The 17,694-nt window shown below is 39.1% G+C and overlaps 1 protein-coding gene across 2 annotated transcripts in view; it reads right to left on the bottom strand.

Annotated features, from left to right (window-relative positions):
• Znrf2 (zinc and ring finger 2) overlaps positions 1-17,694 on the bottom strand; it is a 94,049-nt gene that overhangs the window by 71,742 nt on the left and 4,613 nt on the right. Inside the window, exon 2 of one of the 2 annotated variants that reach the window (XM_029567529.1) lies at positions 17,433-17,689. In XM_029567529.1, the coding sequence (XP_029423389.1) occupies positions 17,433-17,689 (257 nt within the window). Of the gene's footprint in view, positions 1-17,432 lie in introns of both variants that reach the window. The other variant, XM_029567530.1, reaches the window with a different exon arrangement.

Raw genomic sequence — 17,694 nt, 5'->3', positions numbered from 1 at the left:
CTAAGAACTCCCTTTTCTGGTTCTTCTTGCTTAAGGCTGAAACTTCCTTTGGTTCTAGCTGCTGTTTCAAATCACAGTGTGGTCTCTGACTCATTCACGCTCCCTAGGCTTATATATGAATACAAAAAGACAGTCTACAGAAAACTTACCCATTCCCTACTTAATTTTTTAAAAGATTCTCATTCAATTAAAAACAAATTTCATGTTCAACCATGTCTCGACATTTCTCGGACAAGTGAAATTTCTCCCATACTTAAAAACAGTGATGCTAAAAATAAAGTTCCCTGAAGGAAGCCTCTTGGAAGGATAGAGTTGTAATTACTAATAGAATGTGGAAGAATTTTTTGGGGTGATGAAGGCATCCATTTTAATAATGTGTTTGTTATACAGTTTATGTTACTGGTCAAAACTCTTCAAACTCTACACTTAAGATCTGAACATTCCACTGTATGCAAATCTGCTAGTTCCCCACAAATTAGAGAAGATTCAGGGAAAAGCATTGAAATAGTTTAAAATAAAGTTACAAGAAGAATGGTAGCCAGGCACGGTGGTGTACACCTTTACTCACAGCATTTGAGAGGCAGATCTCTGTGAATTCCAGGCCAGTCAGTCAGGGCTACAGAGTGAGACCCTCTCTCAAAAAAGGAGTATGACAATCATCAAGCTCTACGAATACACATTCTTTTTTAAAAAAATATTATTTTTATTTTATGCGTATGAGTGTATATGTATGTAAGTGCACTCGTGCCATGCAAAACCCACGGAGGTCAAAGTGGTGTTCGACTGCCCTGGAACTGGAGTTATGGATGGCTGCCAGCCACCATGTGGGTACTGGGAATTGAACCCAGGTCCTCTGCAAGAGCAGTCAGTGCTCTTAACCGCTGAGCCTACTCTCCAGCCCCTGAATACATTCTTTACTATCACCACCTAGCACTTAGGAAAAGCTTAATAATGTGCTAAATAATCTTTAAGTATAGAAAAAACATATAAAAATCATCAGAGGATCGATCCCACAGGATTAGAGACAAATGTAAGGACCTTGGTTCCAATCCCCAGAACCCATGCCCCAAACCTCCTACAGCAAGATGGGAGGCAGAGACAGAAGAATCTCTGGAAGCTTGCCAGCCTGCTAGCTTGGTGTGCTCAGTAGCAAATAACAGACCCTGATGCAAACCAGGTGGAAGGCAAGGACCAACAGGTTGTCCTCTGACCTCCGTAAGGTAGCACCCTCCCACGTGTACTCAAGTACATTCACACACAAAAATTAACACAAAAGGAATTGGAGACAAAAGGAATTCTTATATCGATGGCTATCAACTTAGGGGCATAAATTCCCTTGGAGAATCCAATGAAAACTACCTATTATTCCTCTAGAAAAATCAATGTAAAGCACAAAGTCGTATATATCAAGCTTTGTGGATTGCCTGAAGTTGAACTATGAATTCTACCTACTCAATGCTTCTTTAAAAAACCAGATACAAATCGAATACTTTACTTAAAATTAATAAAAATAAGACAACTACTTTGAATTGTTCAAGCTGGAGATGAAATCAGAATATACATATGCTCTTTTTTTAAATGCTATAAAATTCAGTCATCTATATTGCTTCTCAGACTCATTTAGCTGTCTTTTAAAATTTAGATCAAGAATTCATAACTTTCAGGAATAATACCTGGTGGGTCATTAAAGTTTACACAAATTTTTTTTTTTTACTTTAATCTCAAATCATTGTCTTTTGAATTCTATCTCTTTTTGAATCTTTAATCTCAAATCATTTTACTTTCACTTTAATCTCAAATCATTTATTTTCACCTGGTAAGTCAAAACATGCTTAGACAGTAAGAGCATTCAAGAGTTACCATACTGAGGTAGATTTCTAGAATGGCTTCCCAACAATGTCTATAGGGCCTAAGCCTCAGAACTATGATGAGTTGCATGGCAAAAGGAAATTAAGGCTGCAGGTAGAATTATCTTACTTATCAAGTGATCTTAAAAGAAATTATCCTGTATTATCAAGATATATTCAATATAATTACAAATATCCTTAAATTGTAGAGTCATCTGGCAGAAGAGTCAAAAATAGAGATGGCAGTGTGAAAAAGATGTTATCCAGTGTTGTTAGCTGTGAAGATCAAGAGTGGGGCCTTAAGCCACGGAATGCAAGTGGCCTTTAGAAACAGTTTGCTAGCACCCTGATTTGAGCCCACCGACACTTGTTGCAGACTCTTGACTTCTACCTACTGTGAGATAAATCTGTGCGGTTAGGGTTTGAATCCCACCCACATGGCAGCAAACAACTGTCCGTAACTCCAGTTCCAGGGGATATGGCAGCCTCTTCTGTCCTCTGCGAGCATTGCACGACAAGGGCTGTACTTACCTACATGCAGGAAATACAAGCATACACATAAATTAAAAATAATAAATACTACTACATTTGTGGTAATTTGTTACAGCACAAATAGGAAACTACTAACCATGGTGAAATTTTTTTTAAAAAGACCAAAAAAACAAAGCAAAACAAAACCAAAAAACCCTGGACTGATTTAGTCATTCAAAATTAGTTTTCTAAGTATCTCAAAGTTTTACTTTGATTTATAAAATAAAGGAATTATCCTCTACCTCATGCAGTGTTACTTGGAGACATAATTAGGAGTACATCAATGTACTATGGTTAACTGATGTACAGATACAAATATCCAAACTAACATATTAAAATGTTACATGAAACTACAAGTTACAAGAACAAAGTTCCACCAGTACTTACTAAAGCTATTTCTAGAAACATGTATTTCTAAAATTTTTATGCCAAAAAATATTTCAGTCTTTCAATGTATAGAACAATCCCTTAGAAATTATTTTTTTATTTAAAGATCTTTTTTCCTTTACGTATGTGTGTGTGTGCTGTATAAGTCTATGTGTATCTCATGCATACAGGTGCCTATGGATACCAAGAGGCTTCAGATCCTCTGGAACTGGAGTTACATGCAGTTGTGAATCACCTGATTTGGGTGGGAACTGAACCTAGGTCCTCTATAAGAGCAATAAAGCATTAAACCACTGAGTCATCTCTCCAGCCCCTATTTTTTAAAAGATTTATTTTTTTTGCTTTGCTTTTTGTTTTTTTGAGATAGTGTCTCCCTGTAGCCAGATAGCTAATGTAGACCAAGCTGTCCTTGATCTCACAAATTCACCTGCCTCTGCCTCCCAAATGCTACAATCAAAGGAGTGCACCACCATGCCCAGCTTAAAATATTTATTTTTATACTACTGTTTTATTATGTTTATGTTTTTAAATTATGGGTGTGTACATCTGTATGGGGGTATGTGCATGTGAATGCAGGTGTCTACAGAGTTCAGAAGGGTTGAGTTCCCTGGAGCTGGAGCTGCTGGATTATAGGTGCTGAGAACTGAACTTGGGTCCTCTGTGACAACATTATGTGCTCATAACCACTGAACTATCTCTTTAGCCCCTGACAATAAATTTTAAATGGCAAGAATTAAATCATCTAATACATGTTTCTATACTGCATAAAAAGTGTAGACTATATCACACACATTATGAAACCCAAGGGCTGGAGGAGCTCTCTGGTTCATGAACAGAGAGATGTGCTCTGTAAGAGCCACAACCCAATCCAACAAGAAAGGGGCTTGAAAACTCTGCTTTCAGGACCCTCCTAGGTCACTGCAGACCTTCTATTTTGTTGGTCTTCATCTGAATCTTCATAATAAGCTATAATTGTAGCTATAGTGTTTTCCTTAGTTCTATAAGGATAATTTGGTGAATTATCAAACCTGAGAAAACTGTATCTGGTGGTGGAGGCCTGGTAATTCCAGCTCAGAAGCTGAAGGAGGAGGAGCACAAGTCCAAGGACTGACTGGACTACAGACTAAGTTCTGGGCTGCCTGAGCAACTTAGTGAGACCTTATCTCAAAATAAAAAGTAGAGCTCTAGAGCTCATCAGTAGAGCACTTGACTCACATGCATGAAACCCTGAGTTCAATCCCAGTACTAGGAAAAAAAAATAAAAAAAAAATAAAAACTGCAAAGGTGTTGTGTGCCCCACCCCCAATCAGGTAGTAGCCAAGCAGACAGCCTAGTCCTGAAGCAGGCTGGCAAATGAAGGCAGTTTTCTTGAGATAGTGCCCTTAGACCTGAGTCTGACAATAGATCCAGGTAACTAGAATCACAACTACATTACAATATACCTACTGGTGTCAGAATAGCCTCCATTCTAGGAAAATTTATACATGTGTAAAAAAGACTTATTCAGAGTTTTTTCAAACATTGGAAAGAGCTGGAAGCCTAGTGGGAGAAAACTTAACCATCATATAAAAGGCCCTGGATTCAATCCAAAGCACCACAATGAAACAGAAACTTCCTAAACAATCAGTAGTGGAGGAAAAGTTGAGGTCCCCACACATGTACAAACCCATTTATCCAGATACACATACATATATTATAGTAACAAAAAAAACTTTTTTTTAATTATGTCTTCAGGGGCTGGAGAGATGGCCCAGAGGTTGAGAGCATTAGCTGCTCTTGCAGAGAACATGGGTTTGGTTCCCAGCACCCATGTGGCATCTAACAACCACCCTATAACTCCAGTTCCAGAGTATCCAACACCCTTTTCTGGCCTCTGCAGGCATTTCATACACATGGTGCACTTACATACATCCAGGCAAAACACTCATACATATAAAATAAAAATAGTGTTTTTCAAAACCAAGCATGGTAGTACACACTTGAAATTCCAGCACTCAGAAGATTACAAGTTTGAGGCCAACTTGGACTCTGTTGAAAGAAAGAAAGAAAAGAAAGAAAGGAAGGAAGGAAGGAAGGAAGGCAATAACAAATTTTTTTTAAAGACAGATATAGTGGGACAGGCCTTTAATCCCAGCTCTTGGGAGGGGAAAGGAGGATCATGAGTCCAAGGCTAGCCTCAGATACATAGTGAGATCAAGACTAACCTTGGCTTCCTGAGACTCCAATTTCAAGTTCCATGTAAGAAAAGCCATTCTAAAAAATATAACCAAACCCTAGTCCTAGAAAAAACAATTTAACATTTCTAAAGGCTCAGACGATTTCACACAGAAAGCTTCCATTCAGCTTTGGAGTGTCCCATTTTAAAGTTTAAAGTACAAGTGACAAGCCAAAACTCACCAAACACTTCAGGAAAACACTCAACAAAAGAAGTTGAACAAAGAGAAAAGGCAACTAGTAAGAAACTAATCAGGGAGACAATAAACATACACACACACACACACACACACACATACACATACAGAAACACAGGTACTGACAAGAATAGCACATCAGTAGTCTCAGAAAGATACTGTACCTCACAGTAATAAAAAAATACATGGAATTTAAAAAGCATTAAAAACCAACTAAAATCTGGAGAAATAAAAATCCCCCAAAGGAGAAGAAAAGGCAGGGATGAGGGCTGGAGATTATGTCTCAGATATGGTATTGGCCATGAAGTCTGACAACCTAAGTTTAGTCCCCCGGCCCCACACTAGTGAAAGGAGTCACACCACCTACAAGTTGTCCTCCTACTGCCACATATGTACCATGGCACGCACATGAACATTCTCCCCTTGCCTCCATAAATAAATACATTTTAAAAAATATATTTTATGTTTTTTATTTTATGTGTATGAGTATATTGCCTGCATGTATGAAAGTACACCTGTGTAGTGTAACGCCCGTGGAGGTTAGGAAAGGGTGTCAGATATCCTGGAACTGGAGCTACAGACAGTTGTTAGCCACCATGTGGATGCTGGGAATCAAATCCTCTGCAAGAGCAGCCAATGCTCTTAACAACTGAGCCATCTCTGCAGCCCCAAGTAAATTTTTTAAAAAAAAAAAGAGTTAACAGACTCAAAGGGCCTACCAAACATGCTGCACAATGCATAAAAACAAATCCATCCCAACATCTATTAATAGCAATATTAACCCTAAGGAGAAAGACTGTAAAACCCTGTGAGAGAAGATTCACACAAAACATCACAAATCAGAATGACTTCTGTGCACTCAACAGAAACAGAGGCAAGGGAGTAGCACACTTAAGTTCTGAGGGCAGGTAATTTCAAGCTGGAATTCTATGCCAAGCCAGAGCGTCAAATCAAGAGTTAAGGTGGAAATGAAATATTTCCACACAATGAATTTTTACTTTACACACATTTTTTTTCCTCAGTAGGACATAGGAGATTGTGTTTCACCCCAAACAATGGAGACTATCAAGAAAGATGATGATGGGAGATTAAGAAGCCAGGAGACAGAGAGACAAACATAACCTCCTGCATAAAGATGAGCAAGGGGCTCATCTGAGAACCAATTCAGAACGGGCTGCACTTGAGGCCCTAGATGACAAACAAGATGAAATGAAGAGAGCTGAGCATAGTGGCCCACAACTATAATCCCGCACAAGAGGTGGAGGCAGAAGAGTCAGTCCAAGGTCATCTTGGACCTTATAGCTAGTTCGTTCAAGGCAACCTGGGCTACTTGAGACTGCCTCAACACACAAAAGCTAAAAACAAAAAGATACACTTAAGTTTTTTTTAAGAGATGAAATTCAGTGACTAATGTGTATGAACTGAAATGAGACTCATATAACTGAGCAGCCTTTTTAAAACTAAACAAGCAAGGCTTCTTAAAACACAAAGAAGAAGATGCAAAATTGTGAGACAAAAGCAAAGCAGTCAGTTATAAGCAGGATTTTCAATTCCTAAGAGAATGTTAACTAAGTTCCATATGCTGTACAACCAAGATACAAAATGAATAACATCTAAAATATAACAACCACAAACAGCCCATCTAACTTCTGAGTCTCATTTCCAAATAAGTGAAGTAATTTATACCTATTTCCAATCAGTCAAAGGAGATTGTTCTTGTGAAATCACTTTCTTAATCCATAAATTATTATATAAAAACAATAGTATTCAATATTTTTAAAAACATTTCTTGAAAGTGGCCTATCTTATTCAATCTTTGTTTTGTTTATTTATTTGTTGATGTATGTGTGGATGTTTTAAGAAACTAAAGCAAACCTCTGAAGAACTCTGAGTATGGTGCGGTGGACAGGGAGGGCTATTAAGGAACTGAGTTTAAGATGACCACAGTCTTTTTTTTTTAAATACTGTGATAGAAAATCTCCAGAACTGTATTAAGAACCCTAGCTCTAGGCGGAAGGACACCAAACCACTAGCACACTAGTAACCTGCTTTAATGCATGTCAGGTTGCCTGAGATATACCACTCCATACAACTATAAAGATGCTAAGTTTGGGCTGGGTGGGTAGTTCAGTGGTAGAGCACTTACCCACATGTGTGAAGCCCTAGGTACAAACTCTAGCACAGCAAAAACAAAGCTAGTTTTTTCAGAATCTATCTGCAAAAGCAACACACACTTAAAAGACTGACCTGTCTTATATTTATACTAATCACTATAACCATCTCCAAACACAAAATATACATAAGAGAGCCTAGGAATAATCTGTAGCAAATTCAAACAGTTATAAAAAATAAACTCCAAGCACAGTATAACTTTATTTCTAAGGCAATTTATGACTGTCTCATTTGTGTAGCTCACACAATTCCTATTATCTTTTGGTTCACAATTCAACTTAACACCCATCTACACAAATAAGCATATTGCGTTTCTTTTTTCTGATGCAATAAATTTTTATGTGATTTAAATATGACAATAGTACTGGTGACTAGCAGTATTCTTATCTAAAAAGGGTATGTAGCTTTAGAGCACATTTTAAGCTTCAGAGAACATTTTAAGAAGCAGTCATTTTCAAAATTTTTACCACAAATCTCACACAAAAATGTGCTATGAAATTTAAATCAATGTTTAAGGGAAGAAATCTTGAAGGTAAGGAAAAAAATTATTAAAAATAGGGTTTGGGGGAGGGGTGGAGAGATGGCTTAGGCAGTTAAGAGCACTGGCTGCTCTTCCAGAGGACCAGGGTTCAAATCCCAGCACTCATATGGCAGATAACACCATCCCTGACTCCAGTTCCAGGGGATCTGACAACCTTCTTCTGGCCCAAGTGGGCTTTGCATAACACAGGTGCACTTATATACATGCAAGCAAAACACTGACACACATAATAAATAATAAATAGAAACTAAAAAAAAAAAACAAAACAGGGCTGAAGAGATAACTCAGTAAATTGGCTGTCCTCCAAGCACAGGAACCTGAGTTTGGGTCCCCAGCAGGGTGTATCTGCATGTACAATCCCAGCACTGTGGAAACACACTGGGATAGAACAAGATGGAGAGCCACAAGATAGCTCAGTGTAGTGCTTGCTGCTGGGTTCAGATCTCCAGCATGCACATAAAATCCTGGTGTCTTCTGTAACACTGGCATTGATGGGGAGACAGGCAGATTCTGGGGTGCTGGCCAGTCAGTCTTGCTGAAATACCCAACTCTAGGTTAAAAAAATAAAGGTGGAAAGTGACAGAGGAATACATTCAACATCAACCCCTGGCCTCGGCATACATGTGCATGCATACCCCCACACAAACACATACACTCCCCCACACATACAAAAATAGTAATAAATACTAAAACTGTGAGCTCTTTTTTGTAAAATCTGAGTTGGGAAAGGAAGATCTGAGAAGTTAGAGCAAGACACATGGTCTTCCCAAGAAAGAGGGAGAATAGAACATGGGACATGAACCTTAGATGTTTCCATTTTTTTGTTAATGAAGTTCAAATGAAAATTAAAAATATTAAAGTATGCAATACCTCATGGACTATTTAAATCTCTGCAATACTGCAAAGCAGGTATTGTTTTATCCTTTTGGAGATTAGAAAGCTGAAGCACAAGACATTAAGTAAGGTAGACTGACTCAATCTAACAGCCTGACTAGAAGGCCCAGACTCTATCCCAGAGTAACAACAAAGCCCAGACATAGACAGTATCTCATCTCCTCCACTTCTGTGAATGATTCATGGATAGGTACGGAACTCAGAGGAGTAGAGAAAAATCCTCTCTTTGGGATTCTTTATATTTCCTTAGGAAGTAAAGGTGCTTCTACAGGCTATCAGCCTAAAAGCCAACCTTCAACAGAAGAGTTTAAAACTAGGCAAGATACAAAGGAGATTAAGACGCCCAGATGAAGGGCTGGAGAGATGGCTCAGTGGTTAAGAGCACTGACTGCACTTGCAGAGGACCCAGGTTCCAAATCCTAGCACCCACATGGCAACTACCAACCTTCAACCTTGCGTAGCTCCAGTTCCAGGGGATCTGAAACCCTCTTCCAACCTCCACATGACAGATGCACTGACACACATGCAGGCAATACACTCATACACATAAAATAAAAAATATTTTTTTAAAAAGACACCCAGATACGTTAGCGTGCACACATGCATGCACTCACACACACGCACTCACATGCACACACACACACACACACACACACACACACACCACTGCTAAATCTGGCTCTAGGAACTCTGGCTCCTGTACCTGTTCCATCAGTTTTATATGCTATCCTAGGATCATCTCCAATACTCTGAGACAATATTCCCTTTTTCTAGTTAACACTATTTTGAGTTGTATTTCTATAATTTTCAGTCTTAAGATTTCCTGGCCACAATGCAATACACTTCTAGCTAACACTTGATAGTGTTACCATTAACAAGAGTAGCAAAACAATAAACCTACCACTCTAAAAATGCTAAAGCCACACTTAAATTCCTAGATATAAAGAAACATCAAACTATATAATAAAATTATTCCTTGATAGAGTTGTTTTTAAAACAGTATGTGGCTGGGCGTGGTGGTGCATGCCTTTAATCCCAGCACTCAGGAGGTAGAGGCAGGCAGATCTCTGTGAGTTCAAGGCCAGCCTGGTCTACATAGTGAGTTCCAGGGCAGCTGGAGCTACAGGGAGACCCTGTCTCAAAAAGAGCAAAAAAAAAAAAAAAACAGTATGACAGTGAAAATACTAAGCTTCCAAAAGCTATGAGAAGTGCCTACATGTACTGTAGGTGTTTCAGCATTAGAAAACAAGAAATAAAAAGAAAGCAGCTAGGAAAATAAAAATTTAACTTTTAAAATGAGAAAGGAAGCAAAAAAACTAAAAATAGAGCTGATGAAACAAAAATCAACCATAAAAACAGCACTTATTGTTCAAACCAAGAGCTGGCACTTTGAAATAAATCACAAGTAATAATAATGCATATGTATATATGGTCTCTATGTTTACATGTACAAAAATAGGATAAATTAATGAACTGTTACAGGCTAATTACACTTCAAATAAAAGGATTCATTACAGGGTCAGAACTTATAAAATAATTTTTTAAACTATTGGATGAATTTAATGACTGATAGCTGTTACTCAAGATGTATTTACTAATCTGCACTTACATTAAAACTCTCATTCTAGGACTGGGAGTGGTGGCACACACCTTTAGTCCCAGCATTCTGGAGGCAGATGCAGGAGATCTCTCTGAGTTCAAGGCCAGCCTGGTCTACATAGCTAGTTCCAGGCCAGCCAGGGCTGTCTCTTAACAACAACAACAAAAATCCTCATTCCAGTGAGTTTTCAAGGAGGGAAAATAAACATTTGCACATTCCTAAAAACTATGCCCCTGCTCAATCTGGCAATAAAGCTCATGTACCAGGAGCAAATGCTGATCTAGTAATCCTATGTCTCTGAAAAATTTCTAAGAACTAGAAAAGTATGAAACTTTGTTTACCAGGGTGCTTCTAAGAAGCAACAAAAAAATTCTTGACTCTTTCTCGCCTCCATACCAACCAGGTTCCACACTTAAAAAGACACAGCCAGAATCTGGCCACCTCCTGGCCCTGCTGGTGCTTCCGCCCTGGGCCGCTGTCATCTTCTATTTGGATTTTTGCCTCCTTGCAGACTCTAGAACCCTAGAACCTACTCTAACATAGTGGCCATGGTCATCTTAAAACCCAATTGAATTACATAAATGCATTCCTCAAAACCCCTCTTTCGAACAACAAAAAAAACCTGGGCCAACAGTGACAAGGTATTTTACAACTGGGCCTCATGCTCACCCACCCTACTTCTCTGTTCTCATCTTCTATAACCTTCTGGATTCCAATTACAAGGTTTCCCACCTGTTTTCAGAACACGAGGTATAGTCAATCATCAGGGCCTTTCTGGTTTCTGTTCCCTGCTCCTTCTCAGTCTCACACTTGCTTTTCTCATCTCTTCTGGAACATTCTCTCAGTCGGGTCAACTATAAAGCCCTATTTAAAATGGAACCATGAATAAGTATCCCAAAATCTCCCTGCCTCCATCACTTCCAACAACTGGTCCAATTTCCTATTTTTTTGGCTTAATATGCTCAGCATTCCTCTACAGTATCAACAATCCAGCAATATTTAACTTTCCAGGATGCCCTATCAAAGAAATCCCAGGCTTTTGTAGACTTTCCTACAGTCTATAGTGCCTTCCCTACCAAAAATTCTGAATCATTCATGAACAGTTCAAACATTACTTTCTCTGCCAAGCATTATTTTACCCTAAACAGATACTTAACTAAGAATTATGCTTTAAAGTCTTACTATGGAACTTGCTACATGGTATAATAATAATTGCCAATCCTCTAACTGGCAGGGAGAACTGAGCAAGAACAGTCTCAAGTTTATATCCTTGACACTACATGCACAGCCCTTTATAGACAGGGGACAGATTCACCGACACGAATACTATAACACTTACTACATGTATTACTACAACTTTTAGAAAGTAAATTAAGGCTTAAGTTAAAAGTTACACATTTACTTCATCAACCCAAGTCTGTCATCAATGTGGCCAACAGATTTTAGGGTGACCATTCTTGATACCCACACTTTCTAGTGTTTAAACCTTTGTGAAATTCCTTCCCCTTGAGTGTGAGCCAGGCCTATGAGCTTCTAATCAATGAAATGCAGTAAAAGCAATGGGCTGAGCCTAACTGCAGCAGAGATGCAGTCTCATTCTCCTCAGCTGGCACTGAGACAGCAAGCTGACAGGCCATAGTACAATCAGTATGAAGGCTCCTCAGAAAACTGAAAACAGAACTATCATACAAGCAAGCTCTACTATTCCTGGAGATATACCCCAACGACAGAGATACCGGCACATTCATGTTTATAGTGACACTATTCAAAATAGCCAAGTTATAGAACTGGCCTATCAGTAAAAGACTGGATAAAGAAAATTTGGTATATATACTCACAATGAAGTTCTGTCATGAAGAATAAAATTATGTCATTTGTAAGAAAATGGATGGAAATGGAGACCATTGTTAACTGTAATAAACCAGATTCAAATACAAATACTTCATGTTTTTGAAACTGAGATTTTTGGGGGGGACTAATGGGAAGAGTAAGGAGATTATTGAGAAGGGGAGAGAGCAAAAGAAGGTGAGGGAGAGTGAATAGATCAAATAATCAAAGGACATGATATACACTGATCACAATGAAACCATTACTCAGTACAATTAATATATGCTAAGAAGAAGGGGGGGAAGCATGTTGCCATGAACCTAACAACCATAAAGAAATGAATTCTGCCAAACCTAAGAGAATTTGGATACATATTCTCCTAAGCTGAGTCTCTAGACCTGGTCACCACTTTGATTCAAATTTTGCAGAGCACCCATTAAGCTGTGCCCAGACTTCTGACCCACAGATACTAACAAACAAATGCATATTCCTTTAAGCAGCTAAATTTGCAATACTTTGTTAATGAGCGGCATAGAAAATAAACTTAGAAGTTTAAAAGTTTTCTAAACGCCAAACCTTCTGCTGACACAAAGTACTATGCTTTCTCCAATTTCTAAACACATCGATGCCAAATAATTCAAAAACTACAAAATGTAAACAGTTCAATTTTTTTAAATGCTTTAGGAATATTTGTGTAAGTAAACCTTAGAAAATACTTTGCCTCACAAAGCAGTTCCTACATTTTTTTGTTTAAATTTATTGTTTTAAGATTTATTTTATTTTTAATCATGTGTATAAGCATGTGTATGTGAGTGTCGGTGCCCAAGGAGGCCAAAGGCATCACATCCCCTAGAGTTAGAGGCCGTTGTGAGTTCCCTGATGTGGGTGCTGGGAAACGAACTCTGGTCCTCTGGAAGAGCAGCACATGCTCTTAAGCACTGGGCCATTTCTCTAGCCTCTACACTTCTCTTTTGACCCATTTACCAACATACCTAATTATATGGACAGCCAGTGAATGTAGTAAGTATACCAATAAGGCAATTCTCCATATAATATGTACAAGACAAATAAGAAATAAAAAGAAAGTGGACAGCCAGAAACAAGAACCTACTTACTGGTCACCAGGTAAAGCAACCAAGTGGAGGGGAGCAGGGGACTTGCTGGAAACACTATTAGTAACACAGCAGAACTCTCAATCAATACAGGCTGCAAAGCATCCAAGTTCCAGGTCATGCAACACTCAGATAGGACAGTGGCCTGTGCAACTCACCCCACTTCCCCCTCCATCAGTCAAGGTTACTTCCAGACAATTCCCAAAGTAGGAACTTCCACAATAGACACCACACTTGAGCATGCAACATAAGGTATCTTCTGCAGTCTTTAAAGACAGGTGAGATTGCTGGGCATGGTGGCTCACACCTTTGATCCCATCACTCGGGAGGCAGAGGCAGGCTGATCTTTGTTGAGTTCGAGGCCAGTCTGGTCTCCATAGAGAATCCATGCCAGCTGCAGCTACTAACCATCAACCTTCCTCTACAGGGGTAGCAGAAGTGGTGGTTAGAAGAATCCTTTTCCTTAAGCAGCAAGTATTCCTGTTCTGCCCCTCCCCAAGAAAATCTTAACTGAATAAAGGAGCATCCAAGAAGAGAGAACAGATTAATTACAATATCTCAAATTCAAACATTTTGGCACCTACTATTGTTAAGAAGTAATGACTGAGAACAACTTAATAATGGCTAATTAATGGAGATAATCTCTATATAAAACCTAACATATGTTGAAAATTAAGTTGAATAAAACTTCCTAGGAATACAAATCTTATTTAACACGCAATTTTAAAAGCTAGCCCAAGCTTCTTCAATGTAAATAAACAGGCTTCTAACAGGAGGTACTAGAATTACAGGCTACAGAAGTAATCAGCAGCAAGCCACACCCAAACAAGCTTAAGACAATTAAGCAGCATGGAACAAATTCATTGTCTTAAATTAATTCACTTTACAATTTCACTACCAGACTCATGGATACATTACTGAAGGCCATATAACTTCTCTAGAAATAATCTCCATTTGTTGAGGTATTTTTATAGTCTAATTCACCTCCATTCAGTGCTCGCTCTGTCAGTGAAGACTATTTTACCACTCCCATCCATTGCTTTTAGCAAGCAACAACTTAGTGGGAAAATGCAACCATAATATAAAACCAAACAAATCTTAAGATACTACATCAAGGCTTTCAAAAACTGTTAGACGATACCTTTAAAGGCCAGTTTTAAAACAAATGGAATTATGATATGGCAGTCAAAAAAGAACTACTGTTTCACTCTAGTGTTCAACTCACCAGTCCAGACAGAATAACAGAAAAAAGCCAGCCTCACTTGACCTGAAACTCCTCCTTACAGATTCTAATCATACTCAGGTCCATGAGAACGTGAGTCTAAGAAATGTCTGCTAATTGAAATATATGCATTAATTCACCTCTCTTCTGGTTATTTAATTCTTCTCTAGAGGGAAGAATGTATGCAGCCAAAATATACATTCCGAAGAAAGCAAAGTATAAAAGTCAATGCAGAGCCTTCTCATTCAATTTGGCAATCCACTAACTCACAAATGTATTTGCTAGACTCCTAAGATAAAAACAATTTAAAAGCTGGTTGTGGTGGCACATGCCTTTAATCCCACCACGGGGAGGCAGAGGCAGGCAGATTTCTAAGATCAAGGCCAGCCTGGAACAAAGCAAGTTCCAAATCAGTTAGGCCTACAGAAAATAGTTTTAAGTTTTCATTTTCAATAAATTACATGAGTCTACAAAGGAAAGGTTATTTTCAATCTTTGCAGAACCATATTTTTTAACTAGGAAAACATTAGTTTATATAATTACAGTAAGAACTTTCTGTTAATTTTGAAATATTCCTTTTCTCAATTTCCAGGTGGAGTTTTATATACACCCTAACAATAACCCAATGAACATATATATGCCCAATTTGTAACAACTGAAAGTGAATAAACACATTGGTATAAACTAAAAATAAAGTCAACATGAAAAATAAGTCTAAGTTTTAAAATAATGAGACATGATCTGGCTTCTCCATCCCAGAATAATTAGAAACATACTTTTATTTGCTTTCCTTGTGAACCCAGCCACTGAAATACAGGTAAAAGCCACAGTAGATAACACCACTAAAGATAGCTTTACTATCCACCTCTGAATGGCAACTAGGATTTAAGGCCACAACAACTCCATCTCACCTCATAATACAGGTAAATTTTCTGATCCCCTCCCAACTTTGGTCAATTGAGGTTTCTCCCATAAATCATGAAAACAGAAAAAGAACTGTTTACTCCAATGTCCAAAGAATGGTACATATCTAGAATGGGAATGGTTCTATGTGAACTGGAGGAGAGAACTCAAGTCATAACACACAACAGATGCCTTGGGACAGATGTTTAATCTCTCCAGAGATCTGAATGAGATGCCACCACAGGTTTCTGTATGTCACTGTCCTGCTATCAGACTCTAGCCTTCCTAACCCACCCAGACTGAAAAAACTATATACTAAAATGTACAAATCTAAGAATTAGGTTTACAAAAAAAAATAATGCTTGATTTCCAACGTTTCCACTTTCCCACTAAGGAATAACATAGTTATCAACAAAGTTTACTTCCACAAAATAAAGTCACACAAATATACTGACTCTGTCAGAGAATTTTCAGCCCTTTAAAAACTGAACCAAAGTAGTAATCACTATAACTATTAACCTGCCAAAGCTTTTCCTATTAAACAAAAAAGACAATAAAACAAAAAAACAAAAAACAAGGCAACTAAAACTAGTTTATTCTTGCATTAATCTCCAATTCTTAGGAAACTACAGTGCCTTCAACTGTGATTCAAATCATAGTAAGGTCAACACTAGTTCTTTTCCTCAAAAACAAAATATTTTTTTAATGCCCCAATGTTAGGAAGTCATTAAAGTAAGGTGGCAAGCCAGGTGTTTAACTCAATGGCAGAGAACTTGCCTAGTATGCTTGATAACTTGGTCTGGATTCTCAGAACCTCAAAAACAAACTAAATAAACAAAACAAACAAAAAAAATAACCCAAATACATAATAAAGGTAGCTAGCTAAAGTTGTGCCGTTCATATCAAATGCGCAAAGTAGCATTAAGATGGTAAAATCTAAACACGACATGCTTATTAACATGCTTGTCTGAATGCTTTAGAACACTTTTAGAAACTGCACTTTACCCAAAGTATTTACATTTACAAACACACGAGTTAAATGGTCCTGAAAACAGATGGGGTGTTTACACCGTTCTGTGCTCAGATGTGAATTCAGAACACCAGATACATAACTGTTACGATATGAGAATGTTTACAGACTGTACTTTTCATAGAAGTTTTCATAGAGGTAGTTTTGATTCAGCATAAAACATAAAGAGGTCGAGGTTATGTTTTCTTCAGATCAAGTGCACCCTTCTGTTTCTACACAAAAGCACATCATTGGCTACTAAAAATTTCCATTTTCTTTTACAGAGATTTTTTTCTGAACTCTAGTCACACCGCTCTTTCCAACAGACTCTGGGCTGATTACGGTCTCTGTAGACAAGAGTTGTGGCAATTTTACTCTCTTTAAATAACTGTTTTTGAATATTTCAATGATCTACTTCAAACTAAGCACTACTAACATTAAACCTATGTAAAGTAGGAGTTCACCGGAGTTAAAACACACTTTGCATTAACACGTGTACCCAAATTACAATGTACGCTATCAAGTGACGCTATTTCCAGAGACTTAAGGATTACAGCTTTATGTTAAGAGTCTGTCCAAAGGAGCTACGGTAATTTCAAATACTCAAATGGTCACTTAGGACTGTCGGCCTTTAAAACTGCTCGCCACACAGCTGCCAAACAACTGCACTCAGTGACCGCGTCCTCCAACTTCCTGGTACTAAAAGCTACAACCACGAGGGCTGTTTCGTCAGTTTGTTTTAAAACAATACTTGCTCCATTCACCTCATCGCAAGCAAAAGGAAAGGCCAGTGCCTGCAGGGGAGCGGCCGCACAGGGCAGGGGGATCTCGCGAAGTGGGATAGGGAAGGGGCGGCAGCGGCACAGCAGGGGCCCTGGGCTCGGGGCGCCAGCGGGAGGGGCAAAGCTGAGCTGCGGCCGCGATGCACTTGCGGCCTGTGCAGGCGGAGGCCGGCGGCGCGGGGAGGGGGCCGTACCTCCGAACATGTGCGGCGAGAGGTGAGCCGGGAGCGAGCCGATCACCAGGCGCGGCCCGGCAGGGCCCCCGCCCGGAGGCTGATCCCTGCTGCTGCTGCTGCTGCTGCCGCCGCCACCGCCGTCCTCCGGGCTGCTGTGCACCGAGTCCTGCGAGCCGTACGGGCCGCTGCTGCTGGGGATGCTGAAGGACGCCTGCGCGGCGCGGCCGTCCGACGCCACGCTGCCCACGGCCCCGCCGAGGGAGCGGCTGCGGGGCGCCGG

This window comes from Nannospalax galili, unplaced genomic scaffold (assembly GCF_000622305.1).
Source record: "Nannospalax galili isolate Female #2095 unplaced genomic scaffold, S.galili_v1.0 scaffold158, whole genome shotgun sequence".
NCBI lineage: Eukaryota > Metazoa > Chordata > Mammalia > Rodentia > Spalacidae > Nannospalax > Nannospalax galili.
Note: the sequence above shows the minus strand (reverse complement) of the source record. Positions and strands in the feature narration are given on the sequence as shown.